The 26,683-nt window shown below is 41.8% G+C and overlaps 1 protein-coding gene across 9 annotated transcripts in view; it reads left to right on the forward strand.

Annotated features, from left to right (window-relative positions):
• EPS8 (epidermal growth factor receptor pathway substrate 8) overlaps positions 1-26,683 on the forward strand; it is a 227,864-nt gene that overhangs the window by 15,007 nt on the left and 186,174 nt on the right. For 4 of the 9 annotated variants that reach the window (XM_030542160.1, XM_030542186.1, XM_030542196.1 and 1 more), the window contains exon 2: positions 15,588-15,766. The exons of 4 other annotated variants lie outside the window; for them this stretch is intronic. Coding sequence is in view for 1 of the 5 variants with exons in the window: in XM_030542186.1 (XP_030398046.1) it covers positions 15,745-15,766 (22 nt within the window). In the remaining 4 variants the exon portion in view is untranslated. Of the gene's footprint in view, positions 1-754; positions 775-15,587; positions 15,767-26,683 lie in introns of those variants that run through there. One more of the 9 variants, XM_030542168.1, reaches the window with a different exon arrangement.

The following is a 26,683-nucleotide window of genomic DNA, read 5'->3' on the forward strand; positions in this document are numbered from 1 at the left end:
AAAATCTGCCCAAGTTTCCCTCATATCAAAGTATAATATGAAATGCAGGTTTTGTTTTTTTAATAAGAGACCCATATTCATTCATTGAATATACTAAGGGCCTAATTTTAAAGTAGTGTGTGTGATGGAACCTGGATAATCCCTCATTTGCACAAAATATTGGATCTCTCCCCACCTTTCAAAGAATTAATGCTGTAGCAAGGTCTTGTATTACTAGAAGATGATTATTTTTACAGGAGATTCTACAGTATATTTGCTGGTATTGTGGTATTTGCTGGTATTATGAGGTATAATCATAAATAAAATAAAATGGCCAGCATCAAAATGAATGTTCAAAATAAGGCCATTTTTATTGTTCATTTATTTACTAACTTGAAAAATTTAGTATTTTGCAGTGGGCCTCCCAGTCGTTCATATGAATTAGTGAGCATCTGCTGAGCCGGACTGTATGCATCTATCTGGCAAGCAAAGGAATGGTGAATCTGAGGAGAAACTGCTGCCTCTGATGTGACAATTCTTTCCTGTGCTGTCTCTTTAGGCTTTGCATTTGGGAGTGTAACAAAAGGATAATGTATGTACTGAGCCCCTTAATGAATGCAGATCCCTGTCTGAGCTGTGGCCATGTGATCAACCTGTCAGCAGGCAGAAAGGTGTTTTCCAGTGCTTGTGTGACAGGCTGTCTCTCCTAGCCTTGTATTGACATGCTCTAAAACTGCACTCTGGTTTGTCATGGCAGGTCTGTAAACTGTATTCCCTTCCTCCTCATACATACCGGTAAGTCTTGTACATTTAATAGGCTTTGAATTAAGTGTTTAAAGTTTGGAGACTGCAAGGAAAAATAGGGAAATTCAGACTCCAGGCTGTGCTTTTCTCCCCTTTTAACTATACACCTGGTTAGTGCAGAGCACAAGGTGTATAACTTCTTGCTCAGACAGATAGGCACAGGGGGACAAAAAAAAGATAAGGATAGAATAACTCAAGCCTAAAATTCTCTCTTAGTTTCTTATTTAATATTTGTATTGTGATAACACCTCTATTGTACTAGGTAATGAATACGCAAGTTAAACAGAACTTTATTATTTAAATACAGTGTTTATTTTAAAACAGGTAAAGAGCTTTCATAGATTGTAAGGCCAGAATGACCTCCTGCATAAAACTGGGTGTGGGCTTTTTTTTCCCATTTACCCCTGCAATGAGCCAATAATTTTGTGTTTGACTAGCATATCTTCCTGAAAGCCATCTATCTTGTTTGGTGATACCAGGAGGTGGTTCCAGTGGTTAATTTATCCTCATTGTTAAAAATTTGTGCCTTAAAGTTTCAATTTCTCTGCAAGTTTCAGCAGTTACACCCAAACAGGTCATTGATACACTTGTATAGATATGTCAGATTTGGCTGAGTACACTTCAGTTGCTCCTTGGGACAATGTTAATTAAATAGGAATAAAGTAAATACACCAAAGAGTAAAATTTTTGCTGATGTTGACAAATGTAAAACAAGATAAATGTGGTTCAGATGATCTCTCTTACTCTCCTCCTCTTCACTTCTCTCCCTATTTCCTGTAGTGGACAATGGACTGTTTTTATCCCACCTGCGTCTTTTCACTGTTCTGGTGTTCCTGGCACAGTAGTTTGGACTTTCAGTGGAAGAACAGGTGAAGTCTAGGTGATTCAGAGGTTTGAGTATTGTGAAAAGAAGTAGGCCCACTGAAAGGTAATGTTGCCTGCTGCTATTTTGTTCATTAGCATAGAAAATGTGCTGTGTTCAGACACACAGACTTTACTCCAAAGGGCATACGGGCTATAAAAGCAGGTGAGAGTAGAGGGATTGAGAATTATGGATCCTGCGTTCTCTTCTATCTCTCCCCCTGACTCACTGTGTGAATTTGGACAGATCACTTATCCAAAGGGGTAGACTGAGAATGAGTATGTCTATGCCTCCCTATCTCGTCGGCAGGGCCAGCTCCAGGCACCAGCATTCCAAGCCCGTGCTTGGGGCGGCTATCCTCAGGGGGCGGCAGTCCGTGCATTTTTGGCCCCAAGCAGTGCGCCGAATTGCTGCTGTGGACGGCGGGGGCAGTCTGTATGCCATTAGGGCGGCACGCACGTTTCCGCAGCAGCGGCAATTTTGCAGCAGCATCTGTCTTCAGCTGGAAGACAGAAGCTGCGCCGCCACGGACAGCTGAACATAGAAGCTGCTGCCGAATTGCCGTCACCGCGGAAACGCATGTGCCACCCTAACGGCACATGGACTGCCACTGCCGTCCGCAACGGCAATTCGGCGCGCTGCTTGGGGTGGCGAAAACAGTAGAGCCGGCCCTGCTTGCTCGGATGTTCCGAGGCTGAAGTAGTTTGTAAAGTGCTTTGAGGTCCTTGGTTGGAAAAAAAGCTAAGTCCAAACTAGTGCTGGGTCAGATCATGGCATGGAGAGACCCATGAAAAGGGCTGGAGAGGCAGGGACTCAAAGAGAGAATCATTTAGTAGTCTGGAGACGTCCCAACCTTTCAGATTCTGGAGGCTGTGGGAAGGGGCAGAGGCATAGAGGCATCATATGTTTCATCTGGCTTTATCAGGAGCTTTTTTGCACTTGGTTAGGTGTCCCCTGTGGTGTCTCAGTAGCAGCTACAAACAAGACTCGGGGAATTGATGCTGCTTCCAACAGTATAGCAGCTTGGATGTCCACAGTTGGTATATGGATATGCCACAGAGTGCCCAGTCCCCTACTTAGCCTCAAACCCCAGGGACCGTTCCCTCACACAGCTTTGGTGGAGGAACTTCTTTTTGGGTATAAGGGAGAGGACATAGAGCTGATACAAGTGGCACCCCTCCACCCCCCGCCCATACGTGCACACCTGCTTCATCGGCAGGGAGATATGCCCATGGAGGGATCCATTCTACACTTCCTATGCTGAGGGAATGCTCTAGGGCAGTGTTTATTCCCACCATTCTGCATAGGTTAATACGGGCCAATGCATTTTCCTCCTCAGGATGCAAATGACCTTACAAATGTTGCACGTTTGAAGCTTAGTGTCATTTTGTGGTAAAGAAGCTTTTTTTTTTTTTTTTTTTTTTTTTTTTTTTTTTTTTTTTTAAATAGGCTTTGGGGTGGTGGTTTGTGCTTGCTGATCCGAGAGCATATTTAATTAGCATTCTCAGTCCATCTCTGCTGTTTTGAACAAATTTTCCTCCTGGTGCTCCTGGAAACTCCCTGGATCAGTGCTCAGAAAAAAAATAAAATTCCAGAGCGTTTTGCCTTCATAGCTTTTTCACTTTCTTCTTTTTCAGGAAAATAATTCAATAGTTTCAGTATGAATCCGTTTTTCAAGTTTCCTGCAGTTATCTTTTGGGTCTCTCCTGGTGTTAGTGTCCTTACTGGGAAAACAAAGCTAGTAATATACACGTTTCCTGTGCAGTTAATGTGTTCTTAACAATGGTGCAGTTAATGTGATGTGCAGTCCAGATTATGTAGCTTCTAGTATAGCTAAATACATATTAGAATGTTTGTCTCTCTTAGGAGGGAGTTCAGAGATTTCTACCACTCCCTACCCAACCCCCCCCCCATTGTAGCTAAGCAGAAATACTGCTTACTAAAATAATGTGGTTACTGGTATCCTGTCTTTGAGAGCCTGACTCTGACCAGATGTGATTAGACATAATCTTCTGTCTTGTTGGAAATGACCAGTATAATACAGTGCCAAAGCATGGTGTTGAAGTAAATTTCATTATTTAAAGGGCCGCTGTTAGGATTAAGCACATGGGTGTTTGCAGTGTTTAACTTTACTCGCATTGTTCAATTGAAGTCAATGGGACTATAATGTACTTAGAGCTAAGCACATGCAGAGAGATCTGTGGGACTGGGGCCTAAAATTTTATGTCCAAAACAACAACAAAAACCCAAACAAATAAATGCAAACCTTGTTTGTTTGTTAGTAGAACCTTACTTTAATCTTAATATAATCTAACTTTAAAAAACATATTTTTCATCATTTATGCTATTCCTCCACAGCATTGCTCCAGTTAAGAATGTTTGTTTGTTTTTTGATTGTGTAATATCTGCAGTGTTTGATTTGCAAACACCACAGAGCAATGTTTGGAGTCAAACAACCAACCTGTTTTTCTTTAAATAAAACAAAGCATAAAAACATTTCTACTAAGGTTACATTTTTGTAAAATTTTCTGGGGCTTAAACTACCTACCAGCAGTCTCCCTTTCTTGCACTTAATATTCATCAGTGGTTTCTGACAATGTCAGAGTAATTCTTACATGACCAGGGGTATAAAGTACTAAGAATTCTTAAAATGTTTCCCATCTTCTTTAGATGATGTATGAAAGAGAAACTGAAAATGCCCTCACATTTCAGTTCAGATGGGTTGTAGCTGATTTTACTGCATTCTGCTCCACAGAAACCAAGAGATGAATAGAAATTTAGAAGATACTAGTGCTGACAGACAACTAACACACTCTATAAAATTATTGTATGCTGCCAAATTAAATTTGAGGATTAGCCTCTTTCTTGTTTCTGGGCTGTCCGCTTTATAGACAGCCGAGATCTGAATGTATCACTTTACATCCTTGCATAAAAGCATGCAAGGTTGGAAACTTAGAATTCCAAAAGCTAATTAATGAAACTCAATAGGTCATGTTTGGTGTTATTGTTGCGTGTTGTCTTAAAATAGAATTAAACACTTGTCACCGATACAGGTATTATTGAGCTAAACATCAGTCCCATTGAAGTCAATTGCAAAAGTCCAGCTGACCTGAAAGGGACTAGGAATTGGCCCTCATGTTTTCAGTAATAGGATCGAAGAGGAGATGTTTGTGGCTGGATTAGTTCAGTTGTAACTGATGTAAGATTAAAAAATGGGAAGTGGTTGTGTGTGAAGGGTCACATAGGTTAGAACAGACAGCAAGTTTGCAGATGACACTAAACAGGGAGGAGTGGTAGATACACTGGAGGGTAGGAATAGGATACAGAGAGACCTAGACAAATGAGAGGATTGGGTCAAAAGAAACCTGATGAGGTTCAACAAGGACAAGTGCAGAGTCCTGCACTTAGGACAGAAGAATCCCATTCACTGTTACAGACTAGGGACCGAATGGCTAGGCAGCAGTTCTGCAGAAAAGGATCTAGGGGTTACAGTGGACAAGAAGTTGGATATGAGTCAACAGTGTGCCCTTGTTGCCAAGAAGGCTAATGGCATTTTGGGCTTTATAAGTAGGGGCAATGCCAGCAGATAGGGGGATGTGATCATTCCCCTCTATTCGGCGTTGGTGTGGCCTCATCTGGAGTAGTGGCTGAGGGAACTGGGATTGTTCAGTCTGCAGAAGAGAAGAATGAGGGGGGATTTGATAGCTGCTTTCAACTACCTGAAAGGGGGTTCCAAAGAGGATGGATCTAGACTGTTCTCAGTGGTAGCAGATGACAGAACAAGGAGTAATGGTCTCAAGTTGCAGTGGGGGAGGTTTAGGTTGGAATTAGGAAAAACTTTTTCACTAGGAGGGTGGTGAAGCACTGGAATGGGTTACCTAGGGAGGTGGTGGAATCTCCTTCCTTGGAGGTTTTTAAGGTCAGGCTTGACCAAGCCCTGGCTGGGATGATTTAGTTGGGAATTGGTTCTGCTTTGGGCAGGGGATTGGACTAGATGACCTCCTGAGGTCCCTTCCAACCCTGATATTCTAAGACTTGTGGTAATGTAGCAGAATCCATCCGTATACACACTGCGGTATGTGATTGGTGGGAGCAGAGAGAGTTTCCAAGGCGCTCTGTTCTGCCCCCTTGATTTTGGCAGCTAGTGTGTTTTTTTTCTTTCTGTTTGTGTATTCTAGCCCTGATCCTGGTGAAGATAATTACCCTTGAGAATGCAATCTAACATTGAAAGTTAATACTAATTCCCTTCCACACACAGACCTTTCCCCTATATGTGCACACACTAACATTTTGTTTTTCATGGTCTCCACTCCAGGGAACCTATTAGTGTTAGTATTTAACATTTTATATTGTGGTGGTGCCTGAAGGTCTCACTCATGTTGGGGCCCAGTGGTCTTTGGGACCCAGGCTTGTGGACTTGGTGTTTCCAAGTCTGTGCTTGTGTCCACATTGTATCGTAAACCCTGGTTTACAGTTGCAGGATCTGGGTGTTTCAGTCATGCTAATGCATTCACATTGCACTACACAGACCTTCTGGCTTGGGTCTTCTGCTTGAGCTGCATCCACACAGCAAAATGACAAGGCTTGGATCCAGGACTTGGACTCAGACTCCCCTCCCTAGCATGATCTGAGGAACCTGAGTGCTTACTGAACAGAGTCAGACTGATTTGTGTGTGGATGGAAGAGGGGCTTAGGGTCAGACCTGAGTCAGATGTAGTGTAGTGCAGTGTAGTCATACAGTATGAGACCAAATTCCTGGAGCTAAGTGGAGTTGTTGGGTTTTTTTCTAGCCTGCTGATTTATGTATTTTCTGTTGAATATAACAGCAGTTCTGAGAAAGGTGGGCTTGAATGTCAGTCTCTTTTATCCACATCCCCATGCTTCCTCATGACTAGAAGCTGTCATTACTAATTTAAATTTATCAGTACTAGAAATGGATATGGCTTTTCATTTAAAGTGCCTAGATTCAACTTGTGGTCCCAAGTGTAATGAAATTGGTGAGTGTAATCTCTAACTGTCCAAATGATCAAGGCTAAGCCTTGAGAGATGTGCTGCGCTGCGGTTCTCAAATTCAGGGCACACCTCACATGGCCTTAGCCTGTTAAAGATCATTATCTTAATGATGAATGGAGTGCTCAGCCACAAAGTGTTAACAGCTTTAAAGATTTTTTTTGTTTGTTTTTAAAGAGAGAAATCAATATGTCTTATCAATTTAGCCTTCCGTATGTGCAGAAATGGGTTATCTAGACAAAGATTAGCTAGATTCAGGTGGGTGACAGCATGTTGTAACTGTTCCTGTTGTGTCATCATCTTGATTCTCTGGAACATTCCATGCCGCTATGAAATCACATAAGTGTAACCATTTTTGCGATATACCCTTTCCCCCTCCACCTTTGGCTCATAACTTGACTGAAAACTTTTTTTTTTTTTTTTTTGCCCTAATCTTTTGGCATACAGTATAAAATCTCAGTTAAACTGAAACTCAGCATTTTAAGATACACATTTTAAAATGAAGGTAAAATTCTGATGAGATTTTGTTGGTGGTTTAGTTTTTGCTACTATACTTAAAAAAAAAAAACAACAGGGCCTCAGTATTCAGTTTTAGCATTAAACAGTATATATTTTCTCCATTAATTTCCATTTTTTTATTTGAGCCCAGATAGTGTACCTTGTTCTCATGAACATCCAGAGCAGGCATAGTCCATGAGTGTTTTTCAGCCTAAATAGACAATATTTGGGAGGCTGTAAAATGACTTTAATTTAGGGCCAGATTCAAAGGATACTCAGTGCCTTGCTTAGAAGTTGTTTAAATTTGTTTAAAAGGGGCTGGTGGCATTATTTACCTGTTTGGATTTCAGGAAGGACAGATCTGAATTGTGTGAGTGGACACAAGGGATAGGCAGTTCCGGATGGAGGGTATGTTACAGAAGGAATTAAGCCTAAATTTTCAAGAGTGACTAGTGATTATCAGTGCCAGTTTTGAGATAGCTAACTTGAGACACGTCAAACGAGTCTGATTTTCAGAGGGTGAGTGTTCAGCGCTCTCAGGGTATCTTGATGTTTGGGACATAAGTTGGAGGCATTCAAAATCCATTCTTTAAAGGATAGACTTTAGTTGTAAGCAGTTCAGGGCAAGGACCATCTGTTCCAGTGCATTTGTACAGCATCTGATACAGTGGAGCTCAGATCCCAGTTAGGACCTGTAGGCACCACTGTAACACAAATAAATAATACGGTGAATGGAAAAAGGTGTTAAGATGAGAATGCGAGGAAGAAATGGAGATTTTTTTTTTACTGCAATAGAGTTCACTGTCTAGCTGAAATTTTATATTTGCCATGAAAGGAGATTCCATCTGGAAAGCTGCAATATGCAGAAGCATATCTAGTGTTTGGCAGTTAGTTATACTTCTACTTTTTTATATTTCTTAAAGCATTCCTTGAGCCAAGATTTTTTTTCTTCTAAAAATACATAAGCGCAAGTCCAGAGCTCCTTCTGCAATGTGAGTGGGAACATTTTGATCAGTCTGTAATGGTCAAGGCAGTGAGAGGAGTGAGTTGAGCTGAACTGTTAATATGTTTAAGGCTGTGAAACTCATCTGACAAAAGCTATAATACTCAAAGCTGTTGATGACACTTCATTCCTAAATTAGTGCATGGTCTTGTTGCCTATAGTTGGAGAGCATACACTCTGAAATTCCTCTGTCTTGTCGATTTGCTGCTATTTATGATCTGATACTTGTTGGACCTTTAGAACACAGAGATCAAACCTCAGCAATAATGTAATGCTCTGGTTTGAAACAATGACAGCTAGGAAAGAATCAGACAGTGACCTACACTTTATCTCTAAAGGAGATAGTAATTGCTAGGTCAAGCTTGAGGTTATAAATGGATCATTGTGGGAACAGCACTGTGTCCCTGCCATACATTTACTCCTTTTGATAATGAATTTAAGAGCTGCTACCATCTGTTTAACTATGTACCTTTTTAAAGTAAAACTATAATTCTGCTAACCTCTGATCCACCGAGTTCAGAAGCTGTCTGTTCCTGTCTTGACAGACAGATCTTCTAGGAGGAATAGGGAATTTTAGAGACTTTTCCTTTTCCAGGAAGGTGTGTGTGTGTGTGTGTGTGTGGCAGGAGGGGGGAGGGGCAGGGGGTGGTGGTGGTTTTTTTTTTTTTTTTAAACCCTCAGTCATTTGGGGTTTGCACAGCTTCTTTTCTGTTTGCAGCGATAACACATCTCTTGCATTTATATAGCTCCTTTCATCCCAATGGATACTAAAACTCTTTATAAACATACACACATACAAATCAGTTTCCTCCGTCAGTGGAATAAATTGGCTCTGAACAGATCACAGAAGCCTTACACATCAGTTTTGGATGGGAAGTGAAGGAAAATGCTGCATCAACTAGAAAATGAATGAAGAATTTTTAAAAGGCTGAGTGTAAAAGTCCTAGGTGAAGTTTTTGTTGGGGCACCTGTACTTCACTCCCTGACCCCAAATCTAGATTATAGCAAGTGGCCAGGGGTTCACTTAAAGAATTTCCAAAAGATAGCACCTTCTGTAGCTCAGTGTATTTCACCTTCAGAGTACATTGACTCAGACACAAACAGAAAAGGGTCACTGATTAAAACACGAATGCTGATTTTCGTACAGTATCCCGGGCTTTCCTTGGACGTCTCTTGTCTCATATTAACTAGATCTGATCCTGCTTTAGCTGGAGATCTGCTAAGATCACTACCTGCAGCAATGCAACAGTGGGCTATTAATGTACATAGGTGTGGATAGTAAATTAAGTGTGATATGATTGATTGTTGAGGGGAAAAACGTTAAGTAGGGCTCTGGTTTTGTCTAACAGAGAAATGCAGCATCACAGGCTTGGTTTACCCTTCCAGTGGAAAGTCTCCTTTTTCTCCATGATGGCAGAGGCGACAGCCTGTCCAGCTGGCCGGGAGCATTGCTTTTTTGAATGTTTCTCTGTGCTGAGTCCTTTCCTAATCCACAGAAAAAGAGGGGCCCATAAGTAGGAAGCGCTTCCCTGCTTCACCCAGATTTAATAATTTTGTCCCAAGTAACTGTAAAATAAAGCCTAGGTAAGCAATGTCATGTTCATGCCATACTTCTGTACCTCTTGCTCTCACAGTTTAAGTAGCATAGTGCTCAGGAGGCCCTGAGAGGAAAGTTGTGCTGTCAGTCACCATAACATTTTCCACTTGGGACTTGCCTTAGGCAGGCATATTGCATCTAGCCTTCCAGTTCCTTTAAAGCGTGGGGAGCTCTCTTCAAATAGCATTAAAACTGTAAAATATTTTAAATACTAACTATAAGAAATGCCCAGTTAGGTGTATTGAAACAATAATTTACTCCACCCCTTGTCCCCCAATATACAGCCCTTTCCTCCAGTTTCTGGTTGAATCAGAGAGTGGAGCCACAGCTTTGACATCTGACTAACTCCTCAAAGCGGTATCAAGTACCAGGCTGTGACTCTGCCTGGAAAGAGACCAGTTTCTTCTCTCCTCCTCCAGGGAAGTAGCGGTGGGAGAGAGTTAACCCTTGAAATCTGACTACTTGGGAAAGGAGTTTATCCTGAGCAAGTTGCAGCTGCATCTGAAGAGCTGTATGGGAATGGGGGAAAATTTTTCTTCACTTGTGAGCGGATCTTGGATTGCTGCCAGATTTTGCCACCTTATTCTGCTGAGGTTGGCTTTGAGCAGTAAGATCTTGCTCAGCTCTTCCTTTCCTTTGTGGAGAATCATGCAGCTCCCCAGCTGCTGCTTTTTTTTTTTCTTCCTACACAGATGCCCATGTAGGAGAGGGGGAAGTCAGAACCGCATACTGTAGCCTTCAGCAAGTAAATAGCTGAGGCAGGGCTCTAAAGAACTACAGCTAGGAGGATAAGGAGGTAACAGCTGGGAAAAGTCTAGCTGCTGTTGGAGGGGAAGGCACTTCCTTCTCTATTGTGCCTCTCCCCCTCCTCTTCCCCCCCCCCCCAAAAAAAACAAAAACAACCAGCTGCAGACAGGGCCAGCTTTAGGCCGATTCGCCCGATTCCCGGGAATCGGGCCCTGTGCCTCAGAGGGCCCCGCACCTTAGGCGCCTTTTAAAATTTTTTTTACTTACTTCGGCTGCGGTCTGCTCCGGGGTCTTCCATGGCCCCGCTCCCCTGACCAAAGCGCCGACGGGAGCGCGGCTGCCCCACAGCCCTGCTCTTCCGGCTGGAGCGCGGCAAGCCCTGCAGCCCCGGCTGGAGCTCTGGGCCCTTTAAATAGCCCCTAGAGCCCTGTGATAGTGGGAGGCTCTAGTGGCTATTTAAAGAACCAGGGCTCCAGCTGCCTCTGCCACCCCAGTCCTTTAAATAACTGCCGGAGCCCTGCCACCCCCATGCATTCCCCAGGGCTCCCATGGCTATATAAAAGGTCCGGGGAGGGGTAGAAGCAGGGGAGCCCTGGGCCCTTTAAATAGCCCCCAGAGCCCTGGGATAGCAGGGGGCTGGGGGCTATTTAAAGGGCCAGGGCTCCAGCTGCCTCTGCTGCACCCCCCGCCCTGCCCGCAGCCAGCTTTGCACCCCCTGCCCACAGCCAACCCATACCAAACCCCCTGCCCTGTCTCCAGCCAACCCCTGCCACACACCCCTGCAGCCCTGCCCAAAGCCAGCCAGCCCCCCCACCCCTGCCCACACCAGCCGTGCACTCCCTGCCCTGTCTCCAGCCAACCCTTGCTGCACCCCCCTGCCTGAAGCCAGCCAGTCTCGCACTCCTCTGTCTCCAGCCCTGCCAACCCCTGCTGCACCCCCCTGTGGCCCTGCCTGAAGCCAGCCCGTCCCACACTCCCCTGTCTCCAGCCAGCCCCGCACCCCTTGCCCTGCCTGTAGCAAGACCCTACCTCTAGTCACCCCCTGCTCTGCCTCGAACCAGCCCCATGTCCACTGCTGCCCTGCAGTTCCCAGGGCAGTAACCTGCACACCTGCTTCAACGAAGGGGGCAGGGAGTAGCTGGGACCCACATGTGCACACCCCTGGGAGTGGTGGGGACCCACACAGGAAATGGTAGTCATTAATAACCAATCAACGGCATATATGATGCAATGTACATAATATATAATGTTGTTGTTTATATAGTTATGGAAAGTAAATACTACATGGAAGAAATGGAAAGCTTGGGTTTTTTTTTTTTTGGTTTTTTTTTTACACTTTTTTCTTTTTAAGTCATCCCTGCCAGGCCCCCGCCGAATGTGTTCGAATTGGGCCCCGCACTTCCTAAAGCCAGCCCTGGCTGCAGATCCTCTGGCTCCCTTCTGCTGTTCTGTGCTATTTCATGGTATCAGTTCCGTCCCGAAGGGTACGTCCAGACTACCCGCCGTATCGGTGGGTAGCAATCGATTTTTCGGGGATCGATATATCGCATCTGATTTAGACATGATATATCGATCCCCGAACGGCTCGCGTCGACTCTGGAACTCCACCGGAGTGAGCAGCAGTAGCGGAGTCGACACAGGGAGCTGTGGACGTCGATTCCGTGTCGTGAGGACCCGAGGTAAATCGATCTAAGATACTTCGACTTCAGCCCTAGTGTAGACCAGCCCTAAGTACCTGATGGCTAAAGGTCTCTTCCCAGCTTGCTTTCTGGAGGTTAGACCTTGTTGGTCTGTAGTAAGAACCCCATGCTCGTGCCTCATTTTACTCTGGGCTGCAATTGATAAAACAGTTCTTTAATGTTTTGTCACGTTCCACACAAATAATTGAATAGAAATAGAAGGAGCGAACCAGTTACTTTAAGAGGAAAAAAAAGGGCGGGGGAGCGGGAAAGAAGAAATCTTATTGAAGGGAGTAAGTTGTTATACCCAAATATATTAATCATCCTCCTGCATCTGATTAATGAAAGTAATACCCTCCTTCCATTTTGCATTTATTACGTAGCTGTGATCTAAAAGAGGCTAGTGTCTTCCATGCACAAGATCTCTACCTTTATGTTTTAGGTGTTTAAGGTGTTGCTAGTTTTATTTCAGATGATAATTCAACATTAATATTGTGGTAACACCAGGGGGGTGGAGGGGCAACTAGTTTGGGACCCCACAGCACTGTATAGAGTAAATGGCAATCCCTGTCCTATTTCATGGAAAACAGGTTCAGTTTATTGCTGTTTCCAGCTGCATTGAATTATTGATTTTTACAATTGAACTAAAGGGTTTAACACCATTTGCAAACTGTTGGGTGTGACCTGTTTTCATCTACATGCCGAAGTGTATATTTGTGGTGAGGGATAGGGGTTTCACTTCCTGGTCTCCTAATTGCAGATTGGTTTTTTTCCATGCTATTTCTGGCAAGATTTGCATGGACCAGTTGATTGTGCCAAACAGTTCCTGTGTGTTTTTTTTTCTTTTTTTTTTTAAATGCCAAGAACTGTTACATCTCCCTCAGTACAGTACATCTGTGAAAAGTATTTTTACTAACTACAGGATAATTGGTAATTAAATACAGTGTGCTCATTTTCCCATGTGGGGGAATGGGAGTTTGCAGACAAAGTAGCAGAAAAGTGAAATTGATGCTTATTAGTCTAGTCTTCTGTTCTTGATTTTTTCACTCTGGAGACCTTTTTTTGAAACTACATATCATTTAAGTTTTATAGCATTTTCATTTAATTCCATAACATTTTGGTGCAACGTTTCACCATTACTCTGTTACTGGTGGCAGAAACAACCGTGGAGCACGAATGAGAGAGAAAGCACAGGCCTTGGTATGACAACACAGTGATGCAGTGTGTTTTTGTCCCCCATTTTCAATATCACTCCCACCATTGCCAAAACCGGTGAAGCCGCATCACTGGTTGTGCGAACATGAGAGATTCCCCACTCTTTCCCCTCAAATGCTTGCATAGAATGGCCCTAGTGAGTCAACCACTTAAATTCTAATTTCTATAAATATATTTTCTTCAAGTCCAACTTCCCTCCATGGAGAGAATCTATGTTGCTGCTATTTGCTTTGCTGACCATAGGGAATGTTTTAATGCCACCACTTATACTGGATGAGCCTGTGAAACTAATTGGCCAAGTCACTACTAGTAAATATTTGCATGATTACTTTTTTTATGAATAAATGTAGCTATTAAGGCCAAGAATTTATGTATTTGGACATTCTGTCTAGAGTGATCAAATACATCTTCTGAAATAAAATATGCTATGCAGCCTTTACCTATGTCTTCAACTGACTACTATGCATTTGTGGTTGCCAACCCTCCAGGAATGTCCCGGAGTCTCCAGTAATTAAATATTATGTCATGTGATGAAATCTCCAGGAATTCATCTAACCAAAGTTGGCAGTCCTATGTGCATTTAAGTTTATTTCTAACAGAGACAGGGTTGGAATGTGGAGATCCTGGTAAATGTAATTTTTCTGGGATAATGGAGTAAATTGGCATGTAGCCCTGCCGTGTCATGCTTAGTTGAGATCCTGAGGCAATATTTAGTGTAATGGATTAAGCAATGCTTCATTTCACACAGTAATCTGTTATACAGAAAGATACGTTTATGGTTTTCAAAATAAAGACTCTTTTCACTGTGAATTTAGTTAGTATTCTATTAATTGTTTGCAGAGAAGTATAGCTAGTTCAATTTTAGACCTTTAGCTTGTCCCAGGACTCCCATAAATATACGTTTGTTTTTTTGTAAGAATAATATTCTCCTTAAGGAGTGCAGACTTTAAGCCATGGCATTTACCATAAGAATTGAGCTACAAAAGCTTTAAAGTCTAGATTTTTAATTTAGAAAGTGGGCATGCATAGCCAATATTTTTAAAGAACCAGTAAGGCAGGTAATCTTGGATCAGTTAAGCTTATGATTAAACAAAAATTCATTGAGTTCAAGAGCAGGAGGAATCATTTTATGGATGTCATCTTGTGCTTTTTAAATTTATTTAAATTTTCATCTACTATCCATTTTCCAGAGGGAAGCTCAACTCTCTAGCTTTCAGTAATCATCTAGGTACTTCGGTTTCTTTTTAAATTAGAGTACCACCAATATTTTTCGCCTCAGCGATCTGAAAGCTCACACGATAAGCCTTTCTTATGGTGCACGAAGTATAATTTTATTTTGATGAGATAATAATTAAACATTTGCAGCTCAAATATTTGATATTAGAAACAAAATTACAACAACACATACTCCCATGAAGTTGAGTGTTAAAGGGGAACAGGAAGATAGGGTGGCTGTTATCCATGATTTTGTAGGTCGCTTAGGTTAGCTTAAAATGACCACTTAAACTCTGCAGAGTTCTTCGATGTCCTTTGGTAACCTTCAGAATTGTATGCTATATTCTATTAATATATATACCATATAATAATCATTAAACCTTTTGCCTTATCTTTCTGAAAAGTTTAGTCTTTTGGCTATTTGCTTACAAGATAAAAATTTCTTTTGGTTTAATAATAATTAGTCTAAGTCACCCTTTGACTTCATTGAATGAGTGGGCTGGAGGATATGGGTGTTCTTCGCAATTCTTAGAGGAGTGATATTGGCTTGATCCATAGTAGAGATTATTGAGATTGTTTCGTATTAGTTCTTTGAAGTACACAAATAGATATTCCCCGAATAACCTTTTGCGTGTAATTAGCATACCTGTACTTCATCCCCCACCCGCTTCTAGAATTTCTCTGGTTCTTTTCTATACACCGATCATGAATGTTTGCCTGAATCAGAGGTGGTTTGTGCAATGCTGTCAAACCTGCAGGTGCAGGGCACACCCTCAATCCCAGGTCATGGGGGCACCACCACATTCAGGACAAGCTGAAGTGCTAGTGTGATATTTACTGCTCATACTTAGTGCTGTGTGATGTGGCATAAGTGACATTTTGTGCTAAGACTTTGGTGGTGACAATAACTTGAGGAATGAGGATGTCTCCTCCTTTATCCTGACCTTGGCTCAGCCCTGTTCTCTCTCCTGTTCACAGAAAACTTCATTTCCTCCCCCAACAAATAAACCAGTTTGGGACACGTTGACTATTCTCCCTGCAAACTTCATGAAGTAGACCTTTCCCATCCAGCTGGTATAACACAAGAGTTTGCGGCTGTTGAGGTGCAGAGGGGTTGTATACTGGATGCAAGCTAATGACTTTGCAGGGCGTATCAGGTTAGTGTGACGAATTCGGGCCATCTTGGTACAGCTTATGAATTCTCATATTGTGAAATTGTATTATGCAAATCTCCTGTGTCACAAGTGCCTATATGTATGTGAATCCACCACGGCTGAGAGGTCCTGTGGCATTTACACCCCAGAGAGGTACAATGGGAAATACTTAAGGTAAACATTGGCACTTAAACCTCAGAAAAAGTTATGCTAAAAAAAAAAAAAGCAGCTGTGTCATTAGAAAAATTAGTTTAGCTGATTCCTCTGAAGGGATGGGAGAAGATAGGAGCAATGGAAAGTGGCCAGGAAGAGAACAAAAGAGTCCAGGTGACCAGGAGGCTTTTAAAATAAAGCAGCACACAGGAACAGGGCTGGGGGCCAGATAGGAAAAGGAAGCCTAGAGTAAGAGGAGACAAGGTCACAGAAACTGAATGAGGGGCTCCATGAGGGAGATATCACCCAGCATGTAGCAGGAGGACCTGCCCTCTTTCCTGAATCCAGTGTTGCCGCAAGAGACTCTGACCCCAGGCCAAAGAATTTCTTGGAGTGATGAGGAGACAGAGGCAGGGACATGTATTGAGTGTTTGTTGTTCTGTGTGATCTGTACTCTCACGTGCTTAACCTAATTAAGTAATAAAAGAGCATAAAGATGTTAGACTGTGCAAAGGGTGTGTGTGTTGACTGTGTCATCACTGCTGCATGCCCCTGAGAGAGGTAAACTGTTAAACTTCACACCTTTCAGGGGTAGAATTCTGGGAGGGGGTGTGCTTCAGTAACTGGGGTATCTTGGGGCGGGGAGAAGGGTCACTGCTGGTCTTGGGGCCTAGGGCAAGTGGGCTGAAGAGGCCCATTTCTGAGAAGGAGCAATAGACTGCAAATCAGTGCCCAGGAAATGTGCCAGAGAAGCCAAGAAAGGAACTAGTGCTACTGCCTGCTGAGTCTCTAGAAGTTTAACATGCACTTTTGGGAATCCAGAGCGCACAGGCCTGGATTCCCTTCACAGCAGGAAGGAGTGCTTGGTAGGTTCTGTAACTGACGGTTTGAACCAACCTTGTTCTGAACGGTTCAAAAATCTGTTCTTGAATTTTACTTGAAGTATGTGCACCTACAGAAGATGCATTTGGTGGTACTCACGTTGTCATGGTGTCCATTACAATCTACTAATTTTAGTTTTATAACTTGGCCCTTTATTTTTGCTCCAGGCTGAAATTTGGCATAGAACCCATCAGGCCATGATGAGCTGAATTCTTAACCATATTTTCTTTGAGTATCTAAAGGTACTGGTTAAAAAAAGTGCAAATAAAGAGAATTTTTGTGACTTCAGCTATAAAAATAGCATTGAATTTGTTTGTGAAGCTAAAATAATGCTCATAATTTGTTAATGGGTGAGGTGCTGCTTTTTTTAAGTACAGCTCAGACAGCGAGATTTTATAAAGTGCAACAAGCAAAGCATTTGATTCACAAGCATTTAGAATTCAAATTTCCTGAGCATTCTCAATGATGACCTGTATAGTCACACTGGCTAATGCACTACTGGAAGGCTCTCAGATACTATGGTGATGAGCACAGTATAACTACCAATATAGAATAGACTGTTTAATATAGACCCTAATCCTGCAATGAAGTGCATGTAGGTGAATTTCTGTACCCACATGTGGCTCATTGCAGAAACAGGGCCTTAGAGAGCAGCAGCCTAGGAGGAGACGTGGCAGAAGTATACAAAATAATGAATAATATCAAGGTGAATTTGGGTATGCTTTCCTCATCCTAGCTTGTAATACAGGGACAATGGGATGTCCAGTGAAGTTGCAATGTAGCATACTTAAAACTGATATGAAGGAAATTTCTTATTTTAATACTCCACATAATTAACTTGCGGAAATCCTTGGTACAAGATATCATTGAAACCAAGTACTTAATAGGATTTACAAAAGGATTATGCATTTATATGGATAGTAACAACATCTATAGGTACGTTAGGATTTTTCTTTTAAGAATGGACCTTAATGTATGAGCACATAAGCCAACCACTAGCCAATGGAGGGGAAGGGGCTAGGAAGAAACTTCCTTTGGACATGTTATTTCATAATTGTCAGCAATAGGGCTTCTTGCAGCATTTTTTGGAATCCTCTAGCCTTTATCAAATACAGGATATTGGACCAGATAGACCACTGGTCTTATTGAATCTGACAATTCTTTTAGTCTTGCTTGCTCATATCTGAGGTGGGGGAGCAGGAAATCTCACCCTACGACTCTCAATGCATTCAAAGAGAGGCAGCATTCAGAGTCATGCTCTACATCAGACTGATGCTCCTGCTGGCAAATATCAGCACAATGACAACTTTCGTTAAGAAATCCTTCACTATAGAGCAGTGGTTCTCAACTTGTTTACCATTATGGGCTACATATAAAGCTCTCTGTGTTTTATGTGGGCTGCATCCGTGTGATGTATATACTACTTGTATGGGCCTGAGGATGTCACATGGGCAGCAGCTGTGTGCTGATTGGGCTGCAAGCAGCCTGCAGGCTGTGGGTTGAGGACCTCTGTTCTAGAGGAAGGGAATTTTGGTTTTGTAATCTTTTTCATCTGTATGGTTTTATATGGTCAATATGTGAATGTCATATTAAACATTGCAGTTTGCCTTGCCTGACTTAATGGTTTAAAGGAAAGAGATGATCCATTATGCCCCTGTTGCTAAGGGGCACACAACTACATTGAGATGACCTACATAACACATACCTTTTCTCCTGCTGCAGCAATATTAACCTACAACAAAACTTTAGGATGTTTTCAATTCTGCTAACCCATTAATAACATGGGTCAAACTGATGATGATGATTTGTCTCTAGTATCCTGGGACCAACACAGCTACAACAGTACGGCAACCATGCAAGTTGATGAGGTACTGTAATATCCATGATGCATCATACATTGAGTACTATGCCACAGATTTTCTTAAGTGAGTGAAGCTATTGGGTTACACAACAGATTGCCTAGATTGAGAGCGGAAACTCTGTTGCATTGACCTTCATTAGAATTGACAAGGTTCTGGAAAACATACTCTAGGGAGCTATTTTGCTTAGATGTAGTCTATCTCATCCATGATCAATTTAAATTATTCTAATCCAGGATACTTTTATGAGCAAAGATAGGAAATATTCTTTAAAAAAGTCTGAAGATAACCTGAAAATCTGGATACTGAAGTTCATATAATTTTATAATGTCGTTGTACAAGATTCTTTGGAACACATTTTTAACTACTGAATAAAAGCGACTGCTTTATTGTTGAACATAAACAATAGGAATTGATGTGGTTGAGTGGCTAAAACAGAGAAACAAAATTGATATACGAGTTTAATAAAAGATTTAGATATTTCACAGGTCATGTAGCACTTTCTCGTTCTGCTTTAAATAAATATTTCATGAAAGAAGTATTGATACAGTTTAGAATTATCTTTTTGATTATGTCACTATAAAAATACCTACTCTTCAGCTACTAAGATTAAATTACTGAGACTACAAGTTAGTTTGTAGCAACAATAACATATACTTAAAATTTCTATTATTGTGGTGTCCATGATGTGCTAGGAATCCCCCCTCCCCCCCAAATACAAAGCAACAAAGAGTCCTGTGGCACCTTAAAGTCTGACAGATGTATTGGAGCATGTGTCTGACAAAGTGGGCATTCACGCACAAAAGCTTATGCTCCAATACATCTGTTAGCCTTTAAGGTGCCACTGGACTCTTAGTCTGCATCTGTAAAAAACAACAAACACTACTACCCCTCTGATACTTGCCCTCAAATACAGTAACTTCTCTCTTAATGTTGTAGTTATGTTCCTGAAAAATGCTACTTTAAGCAAAACAATGCTAAACAAATCCAATTTCTTCATAAGAATGAATGTAAATGAGGGTGTTAGGTTCCAGGGAAATTTTTTTCACCAGACAAAAGACTATATACATACACACACTACAAGTTTTAAACAAACAATTTAATACTGGTATACAGTGATGATGATTGTGAAGCTTGGTTGAGGTGGAGGAATCAGAGGGTGGGATATTTCCCAGGGAATGCCTTACTGCTAAATGATGAACTAGCAATTGACTGAGCCCTCAAGGGTTAACTCTCTCACTCTAAAAGGTAGCAGGAAAGGAGGGAGGGCAGACAGAGAGAGACAGACACACACCCTGTGTATGAGAGAGAAAAATGCGCATTTGTCCTTTTAAGTACTGACCTCAGGCTAAAGTCCACTGCCTTGTTAATTAAATCAGCTTGCTGAGACCTGAGACTGCAGCTACGTGTGTCCCCTCTGCTTTGTGGAAGATGGGGTAAGTGGGGTGCAGGAGCAGGAAGGAGGGGGAGACACCCTGACATTAGCCCCCTTCTTCCCCCCCCACCCCCCATACAGCAAGCAGGAGTTTCTAGGAGCAGCTCCAAGGCAGAGGGCAGGAGCAGCACATGGCAGTGGGGGGAGAGACAGCTACTGCACAGGGAACTTAAGGGAATGGGAAGCTGGTGGGGGTGAGAGGGCTGCTGGTCCACCCTGGTTCCAAGCCCCCACCGGCTAGCTGCAAGGAGCTGCTCTTCCTGCAAGCAGTGGACAAAATAGGTGGCTGCCAAACATGTTAGAAGGAAGCATTTCACAACTTTAAATGAGCATGTTCCCTAATTGATCAGCAATTTAACATTGAAACAACATGAACTGGGAGGACTTTTTAAGTGAGGAGTTCCTGTATAGGAAAGTGGAGTTAATGCTTAATTTCTACCCCATTATTCCAGCCCAGGAATTTGTACCTGAAGAAGTCCATTTTCAAGGGCAGGCCAACCTCTGTTTTTCTTTACTTTGATGTAGAGTAAAAGTTCATGACCTGCCTCAACAGTGGTGCAGTGGTTGTGTTCAACCAGATCATCCCTGTATCCGCATGACTTCCAAGGATTAAGCACTGTAGCCAAATAACTTTGCGTTGTGGTTAGCAAACTAGGGCATGATCAAAACTATTAAGCACAGATACTTATGCAGTTTAAATTTATAGTCTGCAGTAATTCATCTCGTGCCTGAAATAGTTTCTGGGGCTGTCAAGCAATTTTAAAAAATTGCAATTAATCAAACGGTTAATCGCACTGTTAAAGAATAATAGGATACCATTTATTTAAATATTTTTGGATGTTTTCTACATTTTCAAATATATTGATTCAATTACCACACAGAATACAAAGTGTACAGTATTCACTTTATATTATTATTTTTGATTACAAGTATTTGCACAGTAAAAGACAAAAGGAATTGTATTAAATAAATTAAAAAAATACAAGTACTGTAGTGAAATCTCTTCATCATGAAAGTTGAACTGATAAATGCAGAATTATGTACAAAAATGTTTTGGTTTTGTGTAGTTAATGTAAAACTTTAGAGCCTACAAGTCCACTCAGTCCTACTTCTTGTTCAGCCAATTGCTTAGACAAACAAGTTTGTTTACATTTGCAGGAGATAATGCTGCCTGCTTCTTGTTTACACTATCACCTGAAAGTGACAACAGACGTTTGCATAGCATCGTTGTAGTCGGCATCACAAGATGTTTACGTGTCAGATGTGCTAAAGACTCATATGTCCCTTCGTACTTCAACTACTCTTCCAGAGGACTTGCATCCATGTCGATGATGGGTTCTGCTCGGTAACGATCCAAAGCAGAGCGGACCGACACATGTTCATTTTCATCATCTGACTAAGATGCCACCAGCAGAAGGTTGATTTTTCTTTTTTTGGTGGTTCAGTTCTGTAGTTCCTGCATCGGAGTGTTGCTCTTTTAAAACTTCTGAAAGCATGCTCCACACCTCATCCCTCTCAGATTTTAGAAGGCATTTCAGATTCTTACATCTTGGTATTTCAGATTCTTATATTGAGTGCTGTAGCATCTTTAGAAATCTCACATTGGTACCTTCTTTGAGTTTTGGCAAATCTGCAGTCAGTGTTCTTAAAATGAACATGTGCTGGATTATCATCCGAGACTGCTATAACACAAAATATGTGGCAGAATGCGGATAAAACAGAGCAGGAGACATACAATTCTCCCCCAGGAGTTCAGTCACAAATTAAATTAATGCATTATTTTTGTTTTAACAAGCATTGATCAGCATGGAAGCATGTCCTCTGGAATGGTGGTCAAAGCATGAAGGGGCATATGAATGTTTAGCATATCTGGCACACACATACCTTGCAAAGCCGGTTATAAATTGACATAAAAACGCCTGTTCTCACTTTCAGGTTACATTGTAAATAAGAACCTGGCAGCATTATCTACCATAAATGTAAACAAACTTGTTTGTCTTAGCGATTGGTTGAACAAGAAGTAGGACTGAGTGGGCTTGTAGGTTCTAAAGTTTCACATTGTTTTGTTTGTTGAGTGCAGTTATCTAAAAAATCTGCATTTGTAAATTGCACTTTCATGACAAAGATTGCACTTCAGTACTTATATGGGGTGAATGAAAAAATACTATTCATTTTTACAGTGCAAATATTTGTAATAAAAATAATATAAAGCAAGCACTGTAGACTTTGCATTATGTGTTGTAATTGAAATCAATATATTTGAAAATGTAGAAAAACATCCAAAATATTTATTAAATTTCAGTTGGTATTCTGTTGTTTACTAGCACGATTAAAAGTGTGATAAATTTTTTAATCATGATCAAGATTTTTTGTTTAATTGCGTGGGTTAACTCTGATTAATCGACAGCCCTAATAGTTTCCCTTTCCTCATCTATCTAGTGGCTTGCCTCTCCACATTTCTTTTCCAAGACCACCTTTTTAAGCAATTGATCCCTTTTTTCCCTTTTCCTTATTAGTAATTTCCAGATCCTTATTCTCCTAAAGCGTTGCCTTTGTATGGTTTCTGTTTTAAACAGTGAAACAAGACATTTTTTAATTTTTGTGAATTATGATGTCATAAACAGATAAGTAAGAGTTAATAGAACAAAAGTGCTTCATATCTCTTTTCCCTGGAAAGGGTTAACAAGAACAGTGAGCCTGGCTGTCACCTGACCAGAGGACCAATCAGAGGACAGGATACTTTCAAATCTTGAGGGAGGGAAGTTTTTGTGTGTGCTGTTAGTTCTTGGTGGTTGTTCGCTCTGGGGGCTCAGAGGGATCAGATGTGCAACCAGGTTTCTCTCCAATCTCTCCAATATAGGCTCTTATAAGTTCAGAATAGTGAGTAGGTAGTAGAGTAGGTAGATAAAGCTAGTTAGGCTTATGTTTGTTTTCTTTATTTGCAAATGTGTATTTGGCTGGGAGGAGTTCAAATGTGCATTTTGCTGAAAGGATTTTAATTTGTACTTGTATACTTAGGCTGGGAGGGTATTCCCAGTGTCTATAGCTGAAAGACCCTGTAACATATTCCATCTTAAATCTACAAAGATAATTTTTACTGTTTTTTTTCTTCTTTAATTAAAAAGCTTTTCTTGTTTAAGAACCTGATTGTTTTTTTATTCTGGTGAGACCCCAGGGGACTGGGTCTGGATTCACTAGGGAATTGGTGGGGAGAAAGGAGGGAAGGGCGAGAGAGAGGCTAATTTCTCTGTGTTAGGATTACTTTCTCTCTCAGGAAGAGTCTGGGAGGAGGAGAGAGAAGGAGGGGGAAAGGTGGATTTTCCTCTCTGTTTTAAGATTCAAGGAGTTTGAATCACAGTGATTTTCCAGGGTAATCCAGGGAGGGGAAGCCTGGGAGAGGCAACGGTGGGGGAAAGGGTTTAATTTCCTTGTGTTAAGATCGAGAGGATCTGGGTCTTGGGGTTCCCCGGGCAAGGTTTTTGGGGAACCAGAGAGTACCAGGCACTGTAATTCCTGGTTGGTGGCAGCACTACAGGTTCTAAGCTGGTAATTAAGCTTAGAGGAATTCATGCTGGTACCCCATCTTTTGGACACTAAGGTTCAGAGTGGGGAATTATACCATGACAGATGTAAATGTGCTGCACTATTTAAATGTTTTGTAACAATAATGAGCAGCAGTTGGTTTTAAATAGCTTTCATCATTTTCTGGAAGGCAATATCTGAACAGCAACTGTGACCAGAGAACTTCCCAGGGTGCAGTGGGAAGACTGGCTGAAACATCTTTTCAGTGTTGATAATCAGGCTAGGATTACAGTACGTTAATATTCGTCAGTTTTCAACATGCTACTTCTATGCTATTGAGAGAAATCTTAGTTTCTGTAGGTGTTCACAGCTGAAATGCAGCCTGACTCTTTCTAAACTCCCACTGATGATGATTAAAAAGAAACAAAAGGATGACTGTTGTGTTTTTGCTGTCTCTGTGCTCATCTGTTCATCTGCTCCACTCCTGAAGAGCTGAAGTGCAACACCTGCTTTTTCTCCTGGTGAACAGGCACATTTATAGAAGTGGGAGCACTCTACAGCAAGGAGAGTGACGGTGCTGCTGTTCGACATAGGCTAGCGGCCACTCTTGTGAACTATTTGTTAGAAAAGGGAGTTGCATTTGTGTGTGTATGTGGGGGGAGGAGGGTGGTGTCTGGGCTGTGCAGAAGATATTGGAGGGTAATTGAGGCTGGGGGACCAGGGGCATGAGATAGAGGGGGTTTCTTGGAGGATAGAATTCTATTGCTTCTGTTCGCCAAGGCATTGCCATCTGAAGGACTCTTTCAGCACTGCTGCTGCTGGTGTGCCTGAGAGTGACAGCAGTGCCAGGGAAACCTTCCTTAAAGAATGAATTGAGGAGACACCTCTCAACACAGTCACAGTTACCCCCCATCATACATACCCTCCTTCAGTCTTGCACAGAGCCCTTCACATGGAAACCTGCTTTTAAATCCATCAGTACTTCCCAAAGAACTCGGAGAGAAATAGGATTATTAAGATGGCTACAACCTTTTTATCTCATCTCGTGTGACTGTGTAGAGGATTTATGCAGGTGGAAATTATGTGGGTATTATCTTCAGGATGTATCAATATCTTATTGTGCCACTTCTTACAACCTGTATTTCATTAAGCATGTACATTTTATAATGATTTTCGTGGACAGATGGTCTTGCAGGAAAATTACACAATCTCTCTCTAAAAGGACATGATCACCATGTAAGTAGTAGGAGTCAGGGCCGGTGTTTTCATTCATTTCATTTGCCTAGGGCGCCAGGATTATTGGGGGGGCAGCATTTCCAGAGGGGGCGGCAGGCAGCTCCGGTGGACCTACTGCAGTCGTACCTCTGGAGGGTCCGCTGGTCTGGTGGAGCTGCCTCAGTCGTGGCTGCGGATGGTCGGCTGCGCGTGGCTCCGGTGGACCTCCTGCAGCTACGACTGCAGCAGCTCCACCAGAGCCGCGGGACCAACGCGCGGGGCGGCAAAATTGCCGTCCGCCTAGGGCGCTAAAACCCCTAGTGCCGGTCCTGGTAAGGGTGGGTGGGTGGGTATGTGTGTGAGATGGGGAAGAGGGTGTGCTTTAGGGAACCTACAAAGGTTTGACTGCCTTCTTGTAAAACAAGATTTATAAAACTTGAGACCCAACCGAAATGTTTCACAAATCATTTTTTATAACAAACTTTAAAAAAAAATCATGAAGTAAATAAACCTTCTCCCTGCAGTGTCTCTAATTGAAACACAAACATGGGGAGGGAGGATAGTTCAGTGGTTTGAACATTGACCTGATAAACCCAGGGTTGTGAGTTCAATTGTTGAGGGGCCATTTAGGGAACTGAGGTGAAAATCTGTCTGGAGATAGGTCCTGCTTTGAGCAGGGGCTTGGACTAGCTGACCTCCTGAGGTCCTTTCCAACCCTGGTATTCTATGGGAATGTTGAGAACTGGAAAGTGAAACCGACTTCATGTTCATGCTGGGAGATATGGGAAAAATAAGTAAGGAAATAGTGATAAATAAGCTCTTTAAAAATCAGTCTTAAGCTATTGAGTTGTTAGTAACATAAAATTTACGCTTCAGCATAAAAGCGAGGTTGACAATGCACCTTGAATTGCCCTATCACTTTTCTTTCATTGACTTTGAAAGAAAAAAACCCATAATTTCCTTCCCTAGTTCCTGGTGATACTAAATGACCAGAAGAAAGTAACTTTTTTGCAATGTGAAAGCAGCAGCAACACTTTAAAATGATACTTTTGTAGAATATAATCTTTCTGCATACTGTTGACATCACCTTCACCTGAGACATTCTGTGCGATGGTTTCTATGTCTTTCTTTCACTTCCTGAAAGTTCTTATACTGTGTGTTCTTTACCCCTTAGTGATTTTTTGAGACCAACATTTCTATTGGTCTTAAGTTTTTTTTATAAACCCTGATTTTACAAGAGTCAACTTAAGTTGAATGTTTCACTTTAAAAGAAGGCTGTCAAACCTTTGTAGGATCCCTAAAGCATCTCTTCCTCCCCCCACCCACCTGCATGATGATCGTGTCTCTTTAGAGAGAGAGTGTGTAATTTTCCTGCAAGACCATCTGTCCAGGAAAATGATTATAAAATGTACATGGTTAATGATGAAATAATATAAGTTGTAAGAGGTGGCGCAATAGGATATTGATACGTTATGGCAAATATGGTTGCAGATACCAGTTGGGAAAACCCTCATTTATAGTATTTCTGGAGATTAGGTTGCATTGTGTAATGTAGTAGAATGGGCCTATTCTGTGAAACTTTTAAAAACTTTCTCCCATAATGGGGGGGGGTGGAGGAGGAGGGTTGCACAAAAAAACTTTTAGATGTATCAAATATAAATAGTGTAGCAGTAAGCACAGAAATATATTTGAAGTAATTGGTTATATTTTCTATTATTGTGTAACCCATGCTAGTCTCCTCTGTCATCATGTCCCCCTCTAGTGAATAGGTCACACAGAATTTTCAGTCCACTACTGCTAGCAGACCTAGTCATTCAGTTCAAGAAGTGGAGACCCACCTAGTCTGACCTCTTG

The sequence above is a fragment of the Gopherus evgoodei genome, chromosome 1 (assembly GCF_007399415.2).
Source record: "Gopherus evgoodei ecotype Sinaloan lineage chromosome 1, rGopEvg1_v1.p, whole genome shotgun sequence".
Classification (NCBI taxonomy): domain Eukaryota; kingdom Metazoa; phylum Chordata; order Testudines; family Testudinidae; genus Gopherus; species Gopherus evgoodei.